The sequence below is a fragment of the Cyanistes caeruleus genome, chromosome 5 (assembly GCF_971803275.1).
Source record: "Cyanistes caeruleus chromosome 5, bCyaCae1.hap1.1, whole genome shotgun sequence".
In the NCBI taxonomy this organism is placed as follows: Eukaryota; Metazoa; Chordata; class Aves; order Passeriformes; family Paridae; genus Cyanistes; species Cyanistes caeruleus.
Genome location: NC_141705.1, coordinates 26,650,605 through 26,674,090, shown reverse-complemented (window position 1 = coordinate 26,674,090; position 23,486 = coordinate 26,650,605). Strand labels below are relative to the sequence as shown.

Sequence of the window (23,486 nt, the reverse complement as noted above, 5' to 3'; positions counted from 1 at the left end):
GAGAAACTTAGTCCTGAATACCTGTCAAGAAGTGACAACACTGCCATATATTTGGTTGGAACTGAAACTTGTTTTTCCAAGTTCAAGTATGATGCATCGTTATTGTTATTCACAAAGTGCCTCAGTATCACTGTAATTGTTTAAGATCCCTTTAGTACTACTTAATAATGGAAAAGTTCTAGAGTAGCTAAATGTTGTGTTGCCTGTCATAAAGGCTCCTCTGCAGAGATGGGTGCTGTGAAGCTATTGCAGAAGGGAGGAAAACTTACTTGCTGGTTAATAGATAAAAATTCTACCAGTGTCTATTATGTATTTTTAAATAACATCATTTTAAAACGGAATAGCTAGGGGTTAGAGGAAGGATAGAGTTAAACTGTTTTGAAATGTCCTGACCACATCTTAGAGCTAGGATGCTTTACTCAGTGGATAGTTAATCTGCTTTTCTCTTTGCACAGAACATGTTCAGAATCATGTCTGTATACAAGATGGAGCTTAGTGGGATTTAATATTTCAAGGATTAGTAAGACCTAGAGATCAGCTGGCGTCTATCAAAACCAGTCCTACTTTCCTGAGATGTGTCTTGTTTGTTCTCCAGTACCTTCAAAGTAAGCTGCTAGCTCCCTCTGCTTCAGCTGTCAGCAAACAGAGTTAAAATTATCCAACCTTGTTAAGTACACTTGCTGTAGATCAAAAAGAATAAGCCTTAAAAAAAGATTAATAAAATCCCTTTTTTCTTGATATACTTTCAGTAAAGTTTTTGAGATAATCCAACTTTTGAAAGAAGCACACTGAAATTCATATATTTTAAGACATTCAGAGGCATTTGTTGCAGGGTAATGATCATGCAAGATTATAGACTTCAGAGGTTCTTGAAGTCAATAAATAACTGTCGTAAAAGGACTTCAGGCAAGGATGATATCTATTTCTTGTTGATACAATTGCCAGGCATGGCTTCTGTTTCAGGCTGTGTGACTAATGCTTCCCTTCCATTCATGCTTCAGCCTGGCAAGCAGTGACAGCTTTGCATGGGTTCCTTTTCCTACACTCCTTACCTTCCAAACATACCTTTGTTTCCTTAAGACTTGCCTCAGGGTAACATCTTCCAGAATAAGCATGATGACAAAAAATTTGCACAGTAAATGTACAGTAGTCATGTAATGGTGTGAAACATCACTGACACTTGGTTTTGTAGAATGTGAATAGAGCTGGCTTCAGAAATTTATTTAGGTTGAACCTCTTCCTTCACCAGCCATTTCATGCTGGTGCTGTTGCTTCTTCCAGTAGTTCACCAGAGTAGCCTTACTTGTTTAGAATAATTTTCTTTCTACCAAAACATTTGATAGCTGATGCAGAAATTATCCTGTAGCAGTATCAGCTGCCATATGAAGTTGGAAAGCTAAATCAGCTTGCTTACATGACTTCCAGTGTGTGTGCGTGTGAGATAGTGCTATATTTAATTCAGAATTTTCCAAAGGGAGCTTTGGAACAGTCAGTAACCTAAATCCAGTCATTTTGTAATTTGCAGGCAACAGGGCTTTATGGAATTAAGCACTAGCTCTCCTTTTCACAGGGTACTTTGGGAAGATGAAGAGTCCTGATTCAAGCAGTTTCTCCCTGCAGTATCAGCCTCTTCTCTTTAGTCAGTTTATTTTACAGATTTGATGTACTGCACTTGGATGCCACAGCACATGTAGGGCATGACAATTTATATTTGTATTTGCTTCTGATGTCACAAATAGTGATTATCTGGTTTATCTGCATGTGTAGCTTTGTTAGTGTTGGCATGTGTCATTTGCAGAAGGATAGCTATGAGAGGAAAGGGAGTCCAGGAATTGCAGAGATTTTGTGTGATGTTTAGTCCACAAACAAATCCCTCTTGATCTTGAGAGGTGTTGTATTTGTAAGGCTTTTGTGTGTTCTCAGTACCGCTGGTCACAAACTTATACATATAACACAACATGTCACTGCTGTAGCTTAACAACAACAATCAATGCAGATTTGGGTTAGAGGGTTCATGTTGCTTGTGACAGTGGTAAGATATTCACACAATATTACAATTTCAGGCCTGTATTTTTATTCAATTTCTGGACTGTTTGATAACTATTTTTCTACTCATTTTGTTCTGATTGCATAGCATTTTCTAGAAATACAGAGTTTGTTAATTTTAAAAATTACTAACTAACAGGAATTGCTAGTGTTTTGTAAATCCTCCAAATTTAACCCTGGCTTAGTATCTTCCTATCTTTTCTACTACCAAGGAAAAGAATTTTTAAAAAGTGTAGTTTAAGGAAACTGCCTTAATGTTTCACAATATATAACTAGCTGAATATTCCATATTATATTGCTTCCTTATGTTTCACCTTTTGTTGACCTTCAAGTTTACAGGTTCAAGTGGATATTAATGATCTTGGGAATAGCTAGAATAAACAGAACTCAAAAGAGATGAGAACCCATACCTCCCCAGGCTGTTTGTTGGACTGTGTGGTTTTGGTTTTTAACACAGGAAAATGCTGTATTGTCCATCTATAATCAGCTGAAACATTGTAGAAATGCTGTCTGGCTAGAGGATTACTGTGACCAAACCATTTGAAAAATATATATATGTATTTATATAAAAATACAAAATTCTACATGAAAAGAAAGCAAGCTCTGAATGTTTTATAAGAATTTTTTTCACTAACTGTTCTAATATTAATCTGGAACAGAAATTCTCTATTACTAGTCTGTATCAATTGAATAGAATAAGAGGATTTCTTAATCAATTTTCAAGTATTCTGTATATACCTGTGCATGTGTGTGTTTGTGCTGACTTGTATTATGGTAAAATACAGTGCAGGGATTATCTTTCTGCTGTCTTGGTTTAATGCACACTGTTGTCATTGGTTTACACTATAATTCTTTGATATTGGAAGCAGCAATGAGTGAAGTTGCATTACTTTTTAATAACATCATTCGTGCACAGCTGCATTGTCTCATGTATGTGGTTATTAGCAAGTTGTTTTGTGTCATGCTAAAGTGTGTATGTTGAACTTTTTGGCTTTCTGAAGCCAAAATACTTATTGCATGTATATCACAGCATGCATATATATATATATATACACACACACACAAATACGTCTAAATTTAGATCCACATGAAACAAGACTGATTAAAATGCTTGTCCTTACAAGTTTACATGATGCTTGGATTGAGGAAATGTTTGATAAAACTGAAGATGGTGGGTTTGGCAAGACATGAACATACTTCAGATGGTGGTTGACCACACTCATCAGACTTGTGTACATATTTTAATTTATAAGTATGGCCATCTGTAAAGTATATATATGAATGAGCCAAATAGAGTTAAATTTCTTTTATTTTTTTATTTAAGGAAAAAAGAAAGGGAAAACATAGAATGCTATGTTATCATTTAGTTTTGTTAGGAGGTTTTGTTTCCCTACTTTTTAATCAATTCCTGATATGAACTGAATCCTTGGCAACCTTTTAATAATTATTTATTAAATTTTATTGTAATTCAGTTTATCTGTGAGACCAAAAATATGTCAAATATTAAGAGTCTGATTAACTTTCCATTATCTATAAAGGAAGGAAAAGGAGTTCATCCCAAAACAAAGAGCTGTAGGTAAACAGAGAAGTTCTGTGACATTTTGGGGTTGCTCTGTTGGTTGTGTTTATAAGTACCTCCTGAAATGTTTATTTTTCAGTTCTCCCATGCTCTGCTGATAACAGAGAGCATATTTCTTCCTGGTTTGGGGTATAATGTTCATGGTTTTCTCTGAACATAGTAGTTTATACAAACTGTTTTGTTTGTACAAAACAGATTCGCAACTTAAAATTGCAATGATGTTTACAAACAGGTTTGATTCACTCTTTTCACAATTTTTTTTGTCTGAAATAAACTTTTTTTGTGTTCTCAACATATTATAGACCTTGCTACTATGTTTGTGAAAATCCTGTCTCATATTTCCATATGCTTCTTCGTAAGAGAAACGGAAACTTGTTCTCTCATTATGTTCAGTAACAAATTCAAAGAACACTTTCCTATTACTATTGGTCTTAGTCACTGGTTGTGTCTTGTGAATCTTATTTTCTCTTCTCTTAATGGTAAGCAAGAATTTGTTTTATCTTCCCATGTCTGCAAATGATTGCCAAATTCAAGTTTCCTTGACTGGCCTTGCCCTGAAGTATAAGTATCTGTAGCATTGCCTTTATGAGGCTAAATATAATGGCTTGAATATAATAACTCATGTACAGTAACTGTTCCTTGTCTTATTGGTGTGTTTTAACCAACTTTCCCCTGGTGCACTCCACAACGTACCCTTCTTTTGTGAGCCAGAGTTTTCATAGAGTAACCCTTGTGCTCTGCCTATTGGGGTTTTTTATAGCCATGTGGAGTCAGCTGTAGACAAAACCAGTAATGAAGGAAAATGTGGGCTGTATCCTGTGGAACTGCCTGGCAGCACCTCCCAGCTGTCAAGGAGTAGGCAAAGTTCTTTGCTCCTGGTTTGGTTTGCATGTGATTCTGTATGCTGGTTCAGTATTGCTGGCACAAGGAGACCCATGCCAAAATAAAAACAGGGAAGGAGGAAAATATTAAGAAATTTTTGACTTCTAGTGGCAAATCTTGCTTTTTTTATGAGTGAATCTACTGTATTAGTCCAGTGAGTGCTGTAATTCCTTGCTATGTATACCTGGATATTGAACAACATACAGTGAACTGACAAACTCCTGTCGCTTCTCACCTTTTTTATTAGCACAGATATTTCAGGTAGCCCAGAGGGGAATCTGTTGTAAAACTGGTGGCTGATAAGCAGCTCCCAGTTTTGCTCAAAGCACTTCAGCCTTGGTGGCTGCAAGCTGATTTGCAGCACTTTAAATATTATTTTAGAACTGCTTTTAAAATTCCTGGCAGCATCCTTTTTATATATCTGTTGTTTAAAATAAATGTTTTAAAATAAATTGGTGACAAAAGGCTCTTAAAAATTTAGTCTTACTGTAATGATTTTTGTCTTTTTTAAAATGAGATTATATTTTTTAATTAAAAATTCATGGTGTTTGTGTCTTGCAGAAAAGTAATTATTGTATAATTTGATCATGAAGTTCCCTAACATCTAATAAATAATGACTTGGTCATACTGGACTATGTTCTTAAGTATTTTAACAGTATAGAAACTTATATACTAGGAAATATTCCCAGTTTGGATCTAGTAAGTAGCAAAGTATATCACATATGCAAGGCCTTTTGTTTTCTTTTGGTGGAATAGTTTGCAGAACTAACGATATAGAAAATTAAGTTATGTGACCCTTGCTGTTGTAGAATGTGATTTATTCTTTGCTCAAATATCTCATAAAGCACTGATTATTTTCTGAACTTTGCAGTGCACTTTAATTGACATATTAATTTCTCATAGCTTCTTTCATCTATTTTTCTAGTAAGATTATTTCTTTAAAATTCCTGTTCGTAGCATGGAAAACTGCAAATCTCAAAACCTTGTGTTATTGAGGCAGAAAAGTTGGTGTTTTAACAGCACTCTGTGTGACCTTTAGTGAATCAATTGTTTTATCAATCAAATTATGCTAGTATGAGTTAATTAATTAACTTGATCTTGATGTGACACAGCCTTCCTGGAGTATACACAAAAAGGAGGGAGGGGAAAGAAGGGTCTGTATAAACACCATATGCAAAGGCTGAAGCTATCAGCCTGCCATTAGCCCTTTATCTAAGAGGCCCTTGGCATATAAATCAAACAATAACCTCTCTGTTTTGACTCAGTGCCAAAGTATACAGCCACAGTTGAGTCTAGGACAGATTACACCCACTGAGTGGCTTGAGGGCTTAGAGTGAAACTGGGAAATAACCATTGAATTATTCAGGAACATATTTGTGTTCTTTAATGTTGGCTGTTGGACACTTTTTTTTTACTATTTGCTTCATGTTCTAATCATAAAAACCAATACATGGAAGCATTTTAACATACATCTAAGTGAGGATGTGAGAATAATGTTCTAAGTTGGGGTGCTGCAAAGAACTTGGTTTTTAAATGTTTTGTGTGTTATGCCATGTTGCAAAATTTTTATTAACCTATGACAGAGCTGGTAATTTTCATGCTCTTGCTGTTTTATGCAGGCACAATACCAAGATGAGATTAGCTTTCTGTATGATTTTTTTCTAAGGTTAGGAAGGATTAGAAAATAGTTTCAGTTTCTACTGCTTGAAGTTCATTTAATTAAGCTGACCAGATCTGCCAACTGTACAAAATGTTCAACAGCACAATGACAGCCCACTGCTAGGAACCTCTTTAACTCTTCACGTTATTTTGCTTTCTTAGAAATAATGTTAGTCCCTTCTGGGGCTGTGCAACTTACTTTTATTTGAAAACAAATATTTTGTGGCTTTTGTATGTTTCTCTGGGTAAAGTATTGCTGAATCTTTAGCTGAACACATATTGGGTTAGCCCATCAAGAGCAGATGCATAGGATATGCTGAAATTGCAGCCATGCTAGAGACTGAGCTCTTGAGAATGATGATAGCTGTTTCTACATGGAAAATTTTAGATAAATTATGTTGGAGCTGTTTGGTCACTTTCAGAAGGGTGAAATGAAGAGCAGCTTCATTCTCTGAGCCCAGCTGTATTCTGGAAACATGGCAGTGTGGAGCTCTTCTTATCCACCTGGCATTCCCCACAGTATGTCCGCACAGTCCCTGTGGCATGGAGGAGCTGCTGTTCCAGGGAGGCTATTCCAGATGTTGTTGGTTGTTTCCCATGGGGGAGCTGCTGTATGTGTGGTGGGGTGCAGAAAGGTACTTGGCTGTCCCCACCACAGTTGTCAGGCTGGCTCTTGTCCCCAGGAATCCGCGGTACGTCCGGTGTAGCCTTGGCGTAGCCTCCGCAGCCTGCGAAACAGCAGGGCAGTTGGAGGAGGGAGGATGTCTCTCGATACATGGCCCTTTACTCCAGGCTCAAAGCCAAATCACTGCATCTTATCACAGGCTTGTGCTTGTCTTTGCTTTATCGGTATTCAAATGACATATTGCAGCAATGCATTTGTCCTTTGTAGTAATGGTCTTCTGACCACTGGTGGTGTTTTTTGAAGTGCTGTGCACTTAATGTGGGTGTTGCGTTGTCTTTAAAGAAATGTGTTATTGCAAAGGCAATACTTGGCAGCACACCTTTTTTTTTTTTTAGCAGTCACTCAGGTTTGGGCAGCTTTGTGGTATTAATGACCCTCTAATTTAATCTTTTTCCCTTCTGACTGACTTTTTCCCTTCTCCCTTCCTCTTGTGGAAACATACAGGCGCAGCTGAGTTGTAAAGCTATACAGACGAAAGGCAAAAGTTTTGGTGATACAATAACCATGGAATTTGTCACATGTTGAGACTAGCACAATTTTCCTTCTGATTTTTTTTTTATCTGTGAAAGCATAAACATGACTACTTTGTTATGCTGAAATTCTGTTATTTCAGTTGATTAATATTTGAAACCCACTCACAGTTATTTTCTGCCTCCTATTCAGAGCCTGTGTCAGCAAATTGCTGTTTGAAATCCCCTGTCTCTTGCCAGGTACATAATTAAGAACATTTGTGTATTCTTTCTTCTTTATTAGTATCTTGCTCATATGATGTCCTTCACCTGATTGTTTGCTGTTCATGATGTTATGATGTAGGCTGTGCTTTCACCTGATGCCAAAAGGTTTGAAATCAAAATAAAACTGTTCCAAGTCATCTTTTTCTTCCTTCATTTAAGCTACAGGAGATCTGTGAAGGAAACTGTATGTAGATACTGATTTATCAATTTAGCCTTTGAAAAGGTTATAGAAGAGACTCTTTTTTTCAGTAAGCCTGGGGCATGGCAAGGCCTACATGTAACTAAAAAAAATGCCAGTATTTTATAAGGAGAAAGCAGGATGACCTGAATTTGTCCTGTTAGGGAAAGAAGTCCAGACAAAAATCCAGCAACAGATAATGTACATGTCACTTTTATCTTCCTTGACTGGACATTAGATCACATCATAATAATTCGTAATAGCTTGCCAGAGACTACATATGTGGCTGATAATTTTGGTGATTATGGTATGCTGCTTGGACAAGAGTGTTTGACTTGTTTTTATTGGTTAGTTACTCATGCTGATTGAAGAAATACATTGCCAAACAAATGCAATAAATGCTAGGAGGGTTAGGAATGGTCTATTCATGCATCTGAAAACATAATGGTAAATGAGGAGCACTTAGTAATTGAATGAACATATTTTCTAGTATAGGCTTATCACTTCCTGACCTTTTGCTCTTGCATTAGAGACAAGGAAGACTATATTTTAATAATTTGTAAATAATAGACAAGACCTGAAGCAGTAAAGGAAGTAATATCTTTCTGTACTGGTGGTATGAAGCAAGACACATGTCATTTCAGCCAAGGATAAATTGTGGTGTTGTTCACTGGACCCCCTCAGGATAAGTGCCCCCAGATTTCTGTCCTTGCCTCTAGTTTTGCATTTGCTGTGAGAGTTTCCGCTCCATTGACGGGTGCTTGATTTCACCTATTTCCAGATTACTGCCTCCAGCTTGGTAAAAGCACATCCCAGTGCCACCAACCACCCCTGTTCTCCCCAAATTTGTTCAAAATTAGTAGCTTTGAGACTAAGCCTACAGATGATCATGGATAGGATACTTTCTGTCTGTTAGATAAACTTGGCAGTGTTTTCCTTGCAGGACTGGACCAGACCAGATCAAGAGAGTAAGTTATAGTTATTTTAACAGATGCAAGATTAGGTATTTGATAATCAACCTGTAAATGTCTAGATCAAACAAATTAGTTTAGTTATCAGAACACATTGCTGAAAGGAGTTCCATGGGAAAGAGAGCAAGCTCCCCCACACTGAGTATTGCTAAAGCTAATGCACCATCACCAAAAGAACCCTTACATCTGCTCAGGGTTTTGGCTTTTCCTGATATTGTGCAGGCTTTTTCACCCTGCGTCTTGTAAACAATGGATTTCATTGTGTGGTCTTTCCTTTGGATGTTATAAATTTGAGAAGCCAGCTAATTAGGCACTTCATGACTAAATCATTTTATTATTGATTTTTATTTTTGTTTTTCCATCTCTCCTATCTTTAATTAGAGAAAGTATGCCTCTGGAGGCTGTAGATTGGAGCTGCTTTGAAGCACCTGCATCAACCTTTAGTCAGCATGGAACATCCCAGTCTTTCTGACTGGTTCTCATCAGCACCTTTTTCCTGGCACTATTGCCATCTGGAATGTCATTTTAGGATTCATATAGACTATGGATCTGATGACTTGGTCCTTTTCCCCTCTGTCTTCATGATTCAGCTTTGAAAACTGGCATGCAAATACCAGAAGTAGGGAAGCTGCATCTTGTAGTTGTTTAGATTTCTTCCTCTTTCTATATAATAATTTTCATTGTCATTTTAAAGTACAAATTATATACAGTTACATTTTAATTAGTTTTGGAACAGAGAATGTCTCATTGAAAAAAATTGTATGAGGGAAGGGAGAAATTTGCCATTATGAGATGTCTGTCAGAGGCTTTTATGTAAATTGAATGATATAACTGTGTTCATTGGGGCTTTTCAAAGATTTATGCTATTTCTCTGGATCCAGTGTGATGTTTTCTTTTAATAAATTTTCTACCAGGTTACTGCTATGCTTGTTTTTATTAAATTCTGTTTTCTGATATAACTGGTTGATTTGATACAATACAATGACTATAGTGATAAAAGAAACGGACAGGATATCAAATCTGTGAGCAAAACTCTACCCTAGTTGGTGAAACTGATATATCAGAGAGGTCCCTGAATTTTTGTGTTCTCTTTGTCAGGCTTGCTGTGCCCTGCAAAACATTTTTAATAGAAATGCAGAGAAATGTGTACTTCAATATTTACCTAATCTTGTGACATTCATTTTGAAGGGTGTTTTTGAATTCCTGAGCTGTACTGTTGTGTAACTGTAAAAGACTTATTTTTTCTTCAGCAAACCATCATCATTCAGACAATATCTTTTAAGGATTTTGTAATGCATTGAATATTTAAAAAAAACTGTTTCATTTCAGAAAACTTCTTTCGGAGTGCAGAGGTTGACTAGATAATGTGTAAAATCAATACATAGTTCTTGGGAAATCAAGGAATGCAAGATGAGGGAGAAATTTGAATTGGGGTGCTGGATTCTGTAGAAATCACTGATTACCAGTGTCACCAGATTGGGGCATTTGCACCAAAGCAGAGGAACTGCAGATGGGAAAAAGAGGAGGGGAAAGGCACCATGACAAGAGCTGGAAGGCAGTTGCAGATGAATGTTTCCCCGAAAGGGTAAGATAAGATAATATATTTTCCAAGTGTTAGAAATCTCTAAAAGGAAAATGTTGTGGTAACTTCTCAGATCAGGCAAGAGGCAACACCAGAGCCCTGTACTGTGTCCTACTGATTCATTGCCAGCAGTCATTCCTGTCTTGTCACTGATGAAGGTTAAGAGTGGGTGTTTTTCAAAGCAAAAACCTTTCTTGGAAAGGGTAATAGAGGGGGAACAGGAAAAGTGTTACTAGTAGAAAAAAAATTTAAGTAGTTTTGTGGCTCTTTCCCCCTATTATATTAAAAAAAAAGAATGACTGTGCTTAAATTTTTTTTCTGTGGATTGACCTAGTCAGTTGACTGTGTTAGCTATTGATATATATTGACCTCATCCTGCTTATATATAGTTATACATATGATACCTAAACCACTAAATGTTCTGCAAAGCAGTGAGAAGAAAAATGTCTACAGGAACTCTGGATGACAGAGATGTAGCATACAGACTTGTGGTTGACTCTCATCTCCTTTAAGGCTGTACCATAACTGTTTTGCTTTTTGCTATTTTTGATGTATTAGAACAACTCTCAGGGATCCTGCAAACTTTGGTCCTCGGGATTAAAGAAAAATTTACTCTGGCTAAAAGAGGAAGAAAGAATATACAAAGCTAAAAGCAAACCCACACCCCTCTCCTTTTTTTGTTTTCTTAAAGCATTAGTATGACTCATTCTTAATTTTTGTTTCTTCGTTTAGTTTAAAATAATGGGTCTGTTATTTTGGAGGGGTATTATAGTTTATTAATAAGTTGAAGGACCAGCTGAAACAGGGACTTCTGGCAGTGATGATACTATACAGTATGATACATGTTGCTTCCACACATGGTGTGGAAACAGAGCAGCAAGCAAGGATAATGAAAAAATGGTGTAACCTTATCACGTGCACATTTATTGACTTCTATAGATGCTTTTAGGATGAGTTTTACACACTTTACTGTTTGCTAAGTATCTTTCTGAAGTATAGGAGTGAGAAAGATGAGACTGAAAAAACCTGTGCAAAATCTGGTAGGCATTTATTTTAGCTTCCTTATGTTGCTTGTTTTCCTTTGTTTGAAAAGCTTAGCTCCTGGTATCTTGTTTATGTGACACTCTGTGCTTACATTTATGGTGATGAAGAGAATTGTGAGAATGAGAACAAGTTAAAGATCTTAAACAGAAGCTTGACTTTATTTTCTTCCAAATATGAAAAAAAGAATTTCTAAACCTAGCTTCATGCTGTTTCAGGTCCAGTTCCTGATCTCTATAGATTTGGTATTGGACTTGTATGTTCAGGAAGAGATTAGTTACCAGGCAATGCAGAGACCTTATAAAATCCAAACCTCAGGCACAGTTATAAATGACAGTGAGACATACTCTGTGAATGTGATGTGAACATGATAAATACAGTGCATTATCAAGTGATGTTGGGTGGGGAGTAGATTGAGTAGATAATCTGTAAAAATAGCATAGTTGAGGATCACAGAATCAGAGCTATTAAAAGACCTCCAAGATCATCAAGTCAAACCTCTGAGTACTCCCATGCCCACTAAAAGTTCTAGAGCTACTCATTTTTGGACACTTCCAGCTGTGGTGACTCCACCACTTCTCTGGAGAGCCTGTCCCAGTGCTTGACAACCCTTTCCATTAAGTTTTTTTTATTGTATTGAAGCATCTAGTTGCTTTGTAAATCTCTCATTTCTTGTATTGTATGTAACATACAACATATATTGTATGTTACATATCACTGTTGTTTTTCTTGTGAGTAATCTCCTTGGAGCTGCTGCCCATGAAAAGTCACAGCATCAGTGCTCAGATTGCACTTGGTGATGGAGTAGAGATGCTGCAGGTGCTCCAGCTGCTTTTAGGAGGTGCTGCCTTCTGCCTCTGTTTAGAAGGATGTTGAGTTGCCCTGTGTGAAAGAGAAATGGAAAGACTGTGTTAGGTCATCTATTTTTTTACTTTTTTTTTTTCTTTAAACCATTGTAGTAGGGTGAAATTTACACTTCCTGTTAGTTTGTGATTTGTTCAGAATAAAGGTAACTCATCCTTCTTCTCACAGTCCTTCCACCCACTCAGGCTTTGACAGAGTAGTGGGTTGCTTGGATGTCAAAAATGGGGCTTGGTGATCCTTTTACCTGGTTTGGAAGACAGCACAGATTTGCTAAATACAGCCCTGCTGTTGAAGCAGAGCGTAAGAACAGCTGCTCTGGAATGGGTATCAAATGAATTATTATGGATTTCTGTGTCCATGAAACAAAGCTTGTTTTGGCATGTTTGTAAGTATGTTGTAAATGACATCAAAATGTCTTGAGGAATTAAATGTCTCATGAGGAAAAAACAGAGGGAAGCTTTTCCTTTAAAACATAAACTAAATAAATAATAAAATAAAAAAATCAGCATAGTTAATCCCAATGTGTGGCTTCAGCCCCAAGCAAGGGATTTTCCTACTTTATCCTCCCCTGCCACTGAGAGAACACTGAATTCATTCACACTAGCAACAAATGCAGTGTCCTGGAGGAAAGAGAAGACTGACAGGGAACTGAGTGCAGATGAGTACGCAAATACCTAATTTAAGTTTAGCAGCAACAACAACAAAAAGGAAATCAGTAATTACAGAAATCATAAGGACAAGTTGATTTGTGCTATGAATTATTCATTTCACATACAGAGAATCCATGAAACCCGAAGTGACAGTAGTTCATCAAAATTATAACAGCCTTCAGCATTGGAAGTACCAGCTTTGGTACTTCTACTGTCTCTCATGGGCAAGTTAGAACCCATCCTTTCCATAGGATTTTAGTAACTGAAGAAGTCTGGATTGTGTCCGATATTCTCATGATTGAACAGTAGTGATTACTTTTAGAATGATATGCTTATTTATTATACATTAATTCTAATGTTTTATAATTGGTAGCAAAAAAATCTAGCTTTTCTGTAAAGCTGTAAAAACTGTTCTGCTAAGAATAATCAAGCTTTTATATCACTTTTATTTTTGCTTGTATCTCTTATCCCACCTAAGAGATTAGTAAGTAAAAGCATTCATCTCAAAACATAAATGTTGTCTTAAGTTTACTCCATTATTCAAACAATGTTTAGTGTAATCATGTCATTTTCTTACAGTGATCCAGCTGCTAAAGCTCTCTGGGAGTCCTTCATGAACCTCAAACAAAAGGAAGCTGTGATGGAGGCCAGGAGACACCTTGTGGAGGCTGCAAGCAGAGAAAATTTACCTATTAAGATGAGCATGGGTGAGCAATATGTCATAGTCTCCCTTACACAGTGATAATGTGATGAGATGATGTCAGCTTCTCTTTTTCCACATAACCCTCTTGGACAAAACCCACCCATTCTTGGTTCATCCCCATGCTTGTCAACAGGTTCCAGGTGACCTTCATGACTACCATAGGATCTTTCTGGTATATAAGTGAGAGATAATTTAAAAAAAAATAAAAATACAACAACCGTAAAAAGATTGAGAACCATGGAAAAGCCTTGAGTTTTAGAGGGAGGGTTTTAAAGGCATGTAAATGGTTAGCAATGCTACATGTCTTTATTTTCCAGAGCATGAGAATTTTTTTATATAAAAGTTAACAAGATTTGTGTCCTGAAAGCAGACATTGTAAATAGCAACTGGAAGTTGTGCAGAACTTGCATATGATGACATTATGTAGGTAGTATTTACATTAAATAGGTAATGAGGTTTATGTCAGGTAAGGCTGCCTGGTTCTGGGGAGTTGAAGCTGAAATGTCTGGACACACTTTAAACCTAATTTTTTCAAAATATTAGGGAAACATTGAAATCCATTGTGTCTTAATCCAGCTCTTTTAGAACCTCATCCTCATCATATACCATACTCAGTAAAACATGGAAATCGATATATTAGATGTATAAAAACTGGTATTGCCTTTATCCAGTAATATTTTTTTGTATTGTGTATACTTTAGGTCCACTTTTTGCTGAAATTTTCATCAAGAGAGAAAAGTTCTTGTGGGAGTAACAGATTTTTATCTGTGACTCCAGAGTATACTGCCAAGATATTGTAGAATTGTACAACCAACTCGTGAATTCTTTACAACTATAACATGTGAGATATTGTATGGTCTTTACAAATAACTAGAGCATGCATTTAATAGAATATTATTAGTCAAAAATACTAGATTTCTGCAACAGTCATATTGCAAGCTGTTTTAAAGAAACGGAAAAGGAGTAGCTCAGAAAAGGCTATTACAAATTTGTCTGAAGGAGGGAAGTTTCAGTAAACAATAAAATCTTGTATAAGTTTTTAATATGTGTGTGAGTATTCACCATAATAATGTTAAGAAGCCCCCATTATTTTTCTGTGACACTGTAAAAGCAATTATTATTAATGTTGAAATTCATCTTAGTTATAAAAGTAATTGCTTCTTGTCTTTAAGAGGTAATGATCCATCTGTGACCTTTGCTCCTTTTTGTGAATGATTAGGTTAGCCACCCTTTCCTCTGTGTCCCCTTCCTGTGGTATCCAGTGAAGGCTGCAGTAACTTAGTTCTTAATCACAGTAGCTGACGCTTACTGAATGTCTGACATCCATGGGCCTGATGCAGTGCTGTATGGAAACATGAGTTGATGGTGAAATAAATTTCTGGTTTTGTTGTTGTTGTTGAAATGTAGCATAAAGTAATATTCACAGAATTTTGTTCTTCTGTGAATCATGTATTTATCTTGCACTAGAATCATGATCAGTTGTTAACTTTGTAGTTGAAATTCAAAGGGTGAAGTAAAGTTTGAAGCAGTCTTGTAAATGATAAACAGGGATAAAATAAGAAACAAGGAGAGGGGGACACTACAGTCACCAAAATAAAGCATTTCTTATTGAACAGAAATGCAGAAAACCTGAAACACACCCAGATGTGATGTTGTGCAATGACACGTATTTGTTAATGACGTCTTAAAATGGACTGCATTCACTGCTTGTTCACCGTGCTGCAGAACATCTTACTTCTCTGTAGGGAGGCTGCAAATTGTGCTGTTTATCAATTGCTACATTTGCTGGGAAGCAACAAATTGTAGTGGCCTGTTCTGGTCCTGATTGCTGTGTTTTTTTGAAAAGCTCCTTCCACTGCAGCTGTGATATGAAGCAACTCTGGCTGGAGAGAAGGGAAATGTTTTCCCTGGGCTCTGTGCTTAGACTGGAGTTTTTATGACTTTACCTCAGGTTCTGCCTGTTCTGGAAGATCTCGGTGGATTGCACATTGTTTTTCTCAACACACAGGGTATTTTCTCAGTTTTTTATGGCCCTGATATTAAATGTCAGAGATTTTCTAGCATGAAAGTTTCCTCTTACTCTCTTTACTAAGACCAGCTGTGTCAGATGGTAAGAGTATTTTCCTTACTACTTATTTTTTTTTTTTTTCTCCCTGGAAATAAGGAGTGAATTACATTTGAAAGCAAAGCTTTAAATTCCATTTGGTGTGGCTGAGCCCTCCTGCAGTGGCCACCTGCCTGAAAAACTGCATCACTTGTGACACTGGCAGCATGGGAGCCCTGTGCAGTGATGGGAAATTCAATCCCATCCTGTTTCTGTATTTTCAGTGAAAGGAAAATAAATTCTTATGTTTTCTGGGCTTTGAAAGGCTGCTTATTGCTCTGAGGTGTTCGTGTGCTTGCCCACGTTTCCCCTGCAAGGGATGTGCCTGATTCCCAGCTTTCCTCTTTCTCTGCCTGGCTGCATGTGGCAGGAGCAATGACAGTTCTGGGAGGACACACAGCTCAAGTTTTTTTTGCTTTCTGATATCTTCTGAAGGTGTCCTCCTCCTCCTGAGAAGGAAGAAGACTAGGAAAACTGTAGAAGGGGACACATGTCTTCTTTCCAGCACCTCCAAATGTCTGCAGGGCACTGGGAAAACTCCATCTTTTTCCATTGAGATAAGCAGGAAGAGAGGAGATCTGATTAGGGAGAAAAAAAGAGAAATAAAGGATACAACAATTGTGGTTACATTTTTTGAGCTGGGTAGATTTGAGCTCTGCTTTCAGATGCTCTTGATTTGCGTGTTCATTGTTTTAGTTGTATCAAGGGAAGTGGTAATGGGGATGTGTGAAGTATTTGTTTGCATGTGAATAGGTGAAGCTGTCCTTTTCTAGATGTCATTTAAATAAAGAGGCATTAAGATATTGCATGTCAATCTATATACATAGACGCACACTTCAAAAAACTCAGAAGCCAACAAATAGCACTTTTTAAGAAATACATCAGCTCCATTTTTCCTCTGAGGTATTTGCATTCATATGTTATGTACCCAGATGAGTGCTGGTAAATGCCAAATTTTGGTCAGATATCCTATTGTGTAGGTGTAAATACATAGGTGTAAATTATTTTGGTATAATAAAAATCTTGTCATTTAAAATATATTTTATTTCAAGAATTAAATATCCTTTTGAAAAGGTCTTTGGAAGACAAGATTGTCTTAATAGCTTTTGGGTAAGATTTATAGTATTGTGCTAAATTTAAGTGAAATTGTAAATACTGGAAAGGGATTACTTCTACCCACCCCTTAGTAAGTGCCTGTAACGAAGCTGCTCTGGAGCAGCAGAGAGATTGCTGCTTTTTCCATTCCTAAACTTCCTGCTCCATTCTTCATAGGTCTGATGCATATCTTAATCACCCTCAGAGCATGGCTGCCCCTGACTCTCTCCTTGAAAGCTTTACTATTAGCATAGTGTTTGGCAGTGGTAAAAACTTTGCTACAAATGTTCTTTTGTAGCTTTAGCAACACACTCACTCTTCTGTTTGAAAAGAGCACACTAAACCTTGACTGAGTCTGAATTCCTTTATTGTGTCTTTTTACTGGCATGGAGACTGATGAAAGTTGAAACACTGGTATAGTAACAGAAACAACGTGCAGTGTGCTGTTACACAAGCCCTTGTTAGTGGGAGAAAAGCCATTTGGTTTCTTTCCATTTGAATTGTACAAATACAGTTTTAAAAATCAAGCTCACTATAAAATTAGCAAAGCCTTAGTCTTTGTGAATTAAAAAAAAAAAAAGAGTGCTTTAACTTTTTCAAAATCAGGGGCTTTTATATGGGTTGAATTGAACTCTTATTTGTTTGAGTAGAAATAGGAAGAGGCTGACAGTCTAGTGTGACAATACAAAATAATATTTTGAGTTTAGAGCAGTAGTTTAGAATGGACAGGATCAATACAGTAAATCAATACTTTATCTAAAAACATAAAGCATATAAAATGTGCATTATTTTCTTTTTAATGAAGAGTTGCATTGGACTGCAACAGTATTTAACATACTATTTGTTCTTTGTGAGACCAGTATAAAAATACTTAATACCATAATAAATTTTTGGAATAAATTTTAAGGATAAGACCTATCAGCGAAGATAATGAGCTAATAAGGTAGGTAAGTACACACGCACACACATGTGTATATATATATCTTTCTAGATAAAATGAGTCTGATCTCGGGTGTCTAAAATTCACCCTGGCCAACCATTAGGACAGTTTTGTGTTGGAGACAAGTAGTGAGACAACACCAGTCTGAGTTTGAGGTCCTTACAAGGGAGTAGATGGAAAGTCATCATTGCTGAGCTCAGTGTGATCTGTGGGGTATTTGAATCATTCTGCAGCATGTCTCCGAGTAAGTAGGTACCTGGAAAACAGCTGGGTTTGGAGACACTCTGGCCCCTCGTTTTACAGAGAAGACATCATATTGTACATTGGTTCTTGGCATTCTTATTATGTTTCTCTGATGCCTGTTTACCTGGTCTCCAAATCCTTTGGGAGAGCAAGCAGCAGGATCAGTAAGGCAGCAGCTCATGAAGTGAGAGGCTTCCTGTACCAACTCAACTGACACAGGCCTGGCTTAGCCTGAGGTGTCCCAAATGTCTAATAGCTGGTCTCACAGTGCTTCTTCAAGGGCTCCCTGATCTTCTCAGGGCATTTTTCCAAAGAGAGGGAATGCTGTTTTTCTCAGACCTGAATTCCTCCCATTGTTCAGCCTGGATCCTGAACAGGCAGTTTTTAAGTTAAATTAGTCTGCTCTTTGTCTCTTTAAAAGTAGCAAGAATCCTGCAGTGTGGGACTTTCTAGCCAAGTGGATTTTTTTCCAGCCTATTGCAATAGTGAGTTCCTGATTTCTCCCTGTAGTGCAGCTAAAAATGTAGTCTTGACCTGAAGCAAATGTTCCCAACCTCAGTGATGGTCAATATAGCAGATGTTTCATTGCATCATTCACCCCTGGAGGCAGGAAGGCTTTTTGCTTCTTAGTGTGCTAAATGTTTTTGAAGACTTTGAAGTGTTTTTGTAAAGTTTGGAATTATTCCTATTTGGGTGGCTTCTGTATAGGGCTTTGCATTCCCAGGGGAATACACTTCGAGTATCATGGAGATAGGCTTTCCCTGGTAACTGTTGGTGAAGGTGGTTTCTGAACAGTATTTACCACATTGAGAACTGCAGGAAGGCATTGACATTACAGCTATTTCATTTTGCAGTGTTAAAACAGGCTGAAGTTCAAGGCTTTAACCCTGGTGAGGGCTCACCTAATTAACTAAATAGATCCCTATCTTCTGATAGTCATCTGGGTTTGACAGTTTGGGACAGAAATGTGCCAAGCTCCACATATGCACAGAGTATGTAGCCTTCTGCTGTTTTTCTTAAACAATGAAATTTTTCACTTGATCTCCGTAACTCATTAGATGTAACAGAAAAGATGAAGGATACTCATATTCCTAGCAACAAAGTTCTCTGTTTTTCAGGAGATGTGCAAAGTAGCTGAGATGGAGAGATATTCATGAGCAGAAGTTTGGTTTTCATCAGTAAGTGACACCGCATTAGCATGTAGTATTGTTTAGAAGTGTCACCAGCTGAGAAGCCATCTTTGTACCAATCATTATACTTCTTTCAAGCTGGATGTTGTGCCTATTCATTTTCTTTCACTCTCATCTGCTGATACTCAGAGTAGCATCCTTGAGAGCTTGAAATAGTTGCTCAAAAGAAAAAACAAGCACAACTCAAAGTAACTGCAACTATGTGAAGTGAGACACCCCTATGCATATTTTGCAATTTATCCATGCTTTTTTTTCCTGTCTAGCACATCTAGGTTCCTGTAGTTGAAAGAATCATGTGATTTATAAGGAATAAGTATTTATGCTCTTGGTGTGAATCCTATGCAGGTTGAAGATTGAATTGAGTTCTTACTGGGCTTGGGAACAGCTGTTGGTGTGGAGGCAACTGTGTGGCAGAAGCTTGGTGGTAAAGAGGAAGATAAGGCAGTGGCAGAAAGCTCATTTTGAGAGCACAGCTATTCATCCTTTCTTACCAGGTGTATCCCAGAGGAAGAATTACGTGCAGTAGAGTTGATTGAAAAGGTCTGGTAGGATTTTTTCCCTTTTTGATGACTGCTTCCATCATAGCAGAGAATTAGGGATATTAACAAATAGGGATGAAATGTAGATTAATCTTGGGTTGAAAGGGATCTCTGGAGTTCATGTAGTCCAACCTCCTACTCATAACAAGGACAGCTTAAGAGTTAGGCTAGATATGTTGTACCTTGTTCAGCTGGATTTTGAATATTAGTGTGGTGGGCTGAGCACTGGCCACTGAATTCCACAGCCTGTCTGGCTACTCTGCACCAGTCTTAATCACTCTTGTGGAGAAAATGTTCGCTTTTCTGTACCGTTTGATTTTTCATGTGTTGCAGTGTGTGACTACAGCTTCTTGTCCTCTCACTCTGCACCTCTGAGATGTCTGAGTCAGTCTTCCTACTCACCACATCCATGAAGACAGTTACACCCCTCACTGCTTTCTTATCTTCAGATTAATCAAACGCATCTCCCTTAGCTTTTACTCATGCATCATTTTCTCTGGCCTAAAGCATTGTAGTGCCCCTTCTCTGAACTACTCCACTGTGTCTTTACTGTCTCTACTGTGGAGCCCTAAACTTCATATTCCAGATGCTGTCTCTCAAGTACTAAATGGAGATTTACAACCACTCCCCTCTGCTTGCCAGTTGCATTTGTGCTGATGCCACCTAGTACAGGATTTGCTTTAACTGGTGCAAGGGCATATGGGTGATTCATGTTCAACTGGACAGACACATTTAATCCTGAACTTTGAAGGACCTAGGTCACTATTCTATGAGTTTCATAGTGAAGGAACTCTCAACCAGTGGAGCAATACAGTGTATTTCATGAGGAAGAAGTGAAGTCTAGAATGAAAAAGGTAGCTTGTTCTTATCCAGCTCTGTCAATCTTGTAGCTGCTCAGCTGATTCTGTTATTTTTTCTGGTTTTGTTTTTCCTTTGTTTAGCAGCTTAACAATTTCTTTTGTTTGTCTCTTACCTTTCCTTGCTCCCCTCCCTCCTTTTCCTACTGAGTTGTCTTTCAGTAGGTTATGTTCCTTTATGAACTGGGGCAAACACCACTTCACGTCTGCCTGTTATTTGGTCACTAGTTTGTTTTATCTTTAATGGCAGAGTATCAATTTGACCCTCAAAGTACAGGATTTTTTTTTTTTCTGGGAAATGTACACACTCAAATCCATATGAGGTGAGAAGAGAGGGAAAAATGGATCCTTGAACATCCGTGTCCTTTATACATCCTGTCTGAAAAAAAAAGTACTTTGGAGTACTAAATCCTAATCTGAATAGTAGAGATGAAAAGAATGGTTTGGAATGTGCAATCCCACTGGCTTCTGCTGCTGCAACAACAGCTACAACTTTTGAGAATGAGTTTGGAAGGGGTCCTGGGAGTTAAGTACTGCCCTATTCTTCAAGGAAGCATACTATGTTTATAGAAGGAAACTGAGATTGATAATATGAAGTGCACTCATAACAAAAATAATTTTAAAGCAGAATAGGTAAGCAGAGATGTTTTAATCTAAAACTGCAGCTACCCAGAATAGTATAGAAATTAAAAAAAAAAAAATTCTTGGGGAGCATTCTGTAGCCTCTCTATTGCAAGAAGTTTATTTGGAGGCTAAATTTCTCCCTGAATATGTTAGGAAGGTATTCCCTGCAGGTGACTGTAAATGGCTTTTAGCTGTTCTTGTTGAGCAGATCAAGTGTTCTTCAAATTTCTTTTGAGTGTTTTGAGTTGGTTTGAGTTAAGGTTTTTTTGTTTGTTTAATGACTGCTTAATTATGTGTTGTGTGAATTTACCTTAAAAAATAATGTAATATCAGGAGTAGTCATTCCTGATTTAAGTTTAAAGAAAAATTTCAGCTCATTCTGAAATTCGCACCAAACACCATGCTTTACCCTAAGGCCTTGTTGATTTTTTTTTTTACTTTATTTCTAATTCTCTGACTTCATATTCTTGTAAAAATAACAGTTCTTAGGTTAAGTAAGTTTTCAAAGTATCAGTAAAGGTCTCAATTGTGCCTCATTGTTCTGTGAATAATGTACTGCATGCTAAGTAGTTTCTTGTGGTGTAAGATGAGTAATGGTTCAAGCCCTAATAAAATTGTAAAAGCTGTCATATTCGTGTCTCATACCTCATCTACTTTGCACTTCGCTGCTATGAAACAGTTAGCAGATGGAAGTGAAACACAGAACCCTGTGCAGTGATGAGAAACAGAAAAATATGTTGGTAGTATGTTTTCTTTGATTAAATTGTAGTTGGCGCATGGGTGCAGGACTATTTGGCAAACTTTACCATTACTTTTAAGAAGGGAGTGGGGTGACATTATTCTTTCTATGTGCCTGGATTTTTTTTGATAAAGTTTTAATTTTTCATTATTTTTATATCAACTTTTTTTGTAGAAAATAAACCAAAACACTGAAATATAAACATGGGGCCAAGTCTCCTTCTGTGTCTGGTTGTGATTAAAGTTGAAGATAATTCTTAAAAAATTTTAAGTAAACACAAGTGTTGCTCTTGCAGAAGTTCTGTAAATATGCCATTTCATTATTTGTATTATTTCCTAATGTCATACTGCAGAGCTTATATAAACTTCAATGTGAAGTCTTTTTGTCTTAATAAAAGTATAAGGAAAAGCCTTCTTTAATGTGGTCTTTCTCTAGACAATTTTAATGATGTTCGCAGTAGTTCAGAGTAAACATTGATGTGCAGATAAACATTTGTGAAGTTTGGAAACAAAGGTTTAATGAAAATCTACATTGTTACTCTTTCTTTTTTTTGTACTGTTTTAATCAAGAGAAAATGATTTTGAGTTAAAGGCTTAAGAATTTAAATAGCATTTACTTGCACATATACTGGCAACTGGTATTGTTTTGAGGGATTTCATAACTAACTTTACTCATTCATTTTCTGGAATCTGTAGTAGTAGCAAGTCAGTTTCTAACATCTCTAAACAAATGGCTTTTATACCAAACAAACCAAATTGTTCAGAAGAGGTTGAAAGGTGTCTTCCAGGTTTTGGGTACCTGTGAGTCAGTTCTGATAAAGCTAGATCAACTCCTTCTCTACAAGGAGATTTAAGCTGATTAAAAAGAAAATAAATATCTACACACACACACACACACACACATAATTTTAAAGTATCAGTTATGAATGCTGGTACAACTTCCTGAAAAGAAATAATTGTATTACCATCTTCTGTTCTCGATGAATTTTATTTGGTGGGGTTTTTTGCAGGTAAACAACAGGCTTTTTTTACCCACTAAAATTTCTTTATTTTTTTCTGATATTGAGTTTTATTGTATCATCTCAGTCTTGAAAGTAAGTATTTTGGTTTTTGAGTTGGAAGGTTTTTTTTTTTTAAAAAGTCACTCTACAGTACACTGTCCATTTGTGATAATCAAGATGTGGTTAAAAATACAGGAGCAAGTCCTTTAAGCCTCATTGTATCTGGGTGAAAAATAAAATACTTGAAGTTCAGAAAATGAAATTCACTGCAGTTGCTGTTCTTCATATCCGTGGGGAAGCAGATTAGTTGAAAATAAGATGGAACTTGCTGTAACGTGTGCTGTGATATCTTCATTTTGTAGGGTGGGTCAGCCACAAGGACTGTGTTTTACATCAAGGAAGAGTTGATGAGTGTGAGTTGGGAGATGCTGGTTCTGGCAGGCAGCAGGAGCAATGGCACCTGCACTTTGGTGGAACACTGTTGTGGGTATCAGCACTAAATGATGTACTTTGTGTGTCTGATGATCACAGAAAGGACTTTTTTTTCCCCTCCTTTTTTAACATAAGCAACTTCTAAAGT

At 37.0% G+C, this 23,486-nt stretch overlaps 1 protein-coding gene across 1 annotated transcript in view; it reads left to right on the top strand.

Annotated features, from left to right (window-relative positions):
* SCFD2 (sec1 family domain containing 2) overlaps positions 1-23,486 on the top strand; it is a 186,866-nt gene that overhangs the window by 16,964 nt on the left and 146,416 nt on the right. Inside the window, exon 3 of the mRNA XM_023925784.2 lies at positions 13,452-13,579. Within this exon, the coding sequence (XP_023781552.2) occupies positions 13,452-13,579 (128 nt within the window). The remainder of the gene's footprint in view (positions 1-13,451; positions 13,580-23,486) is intronic.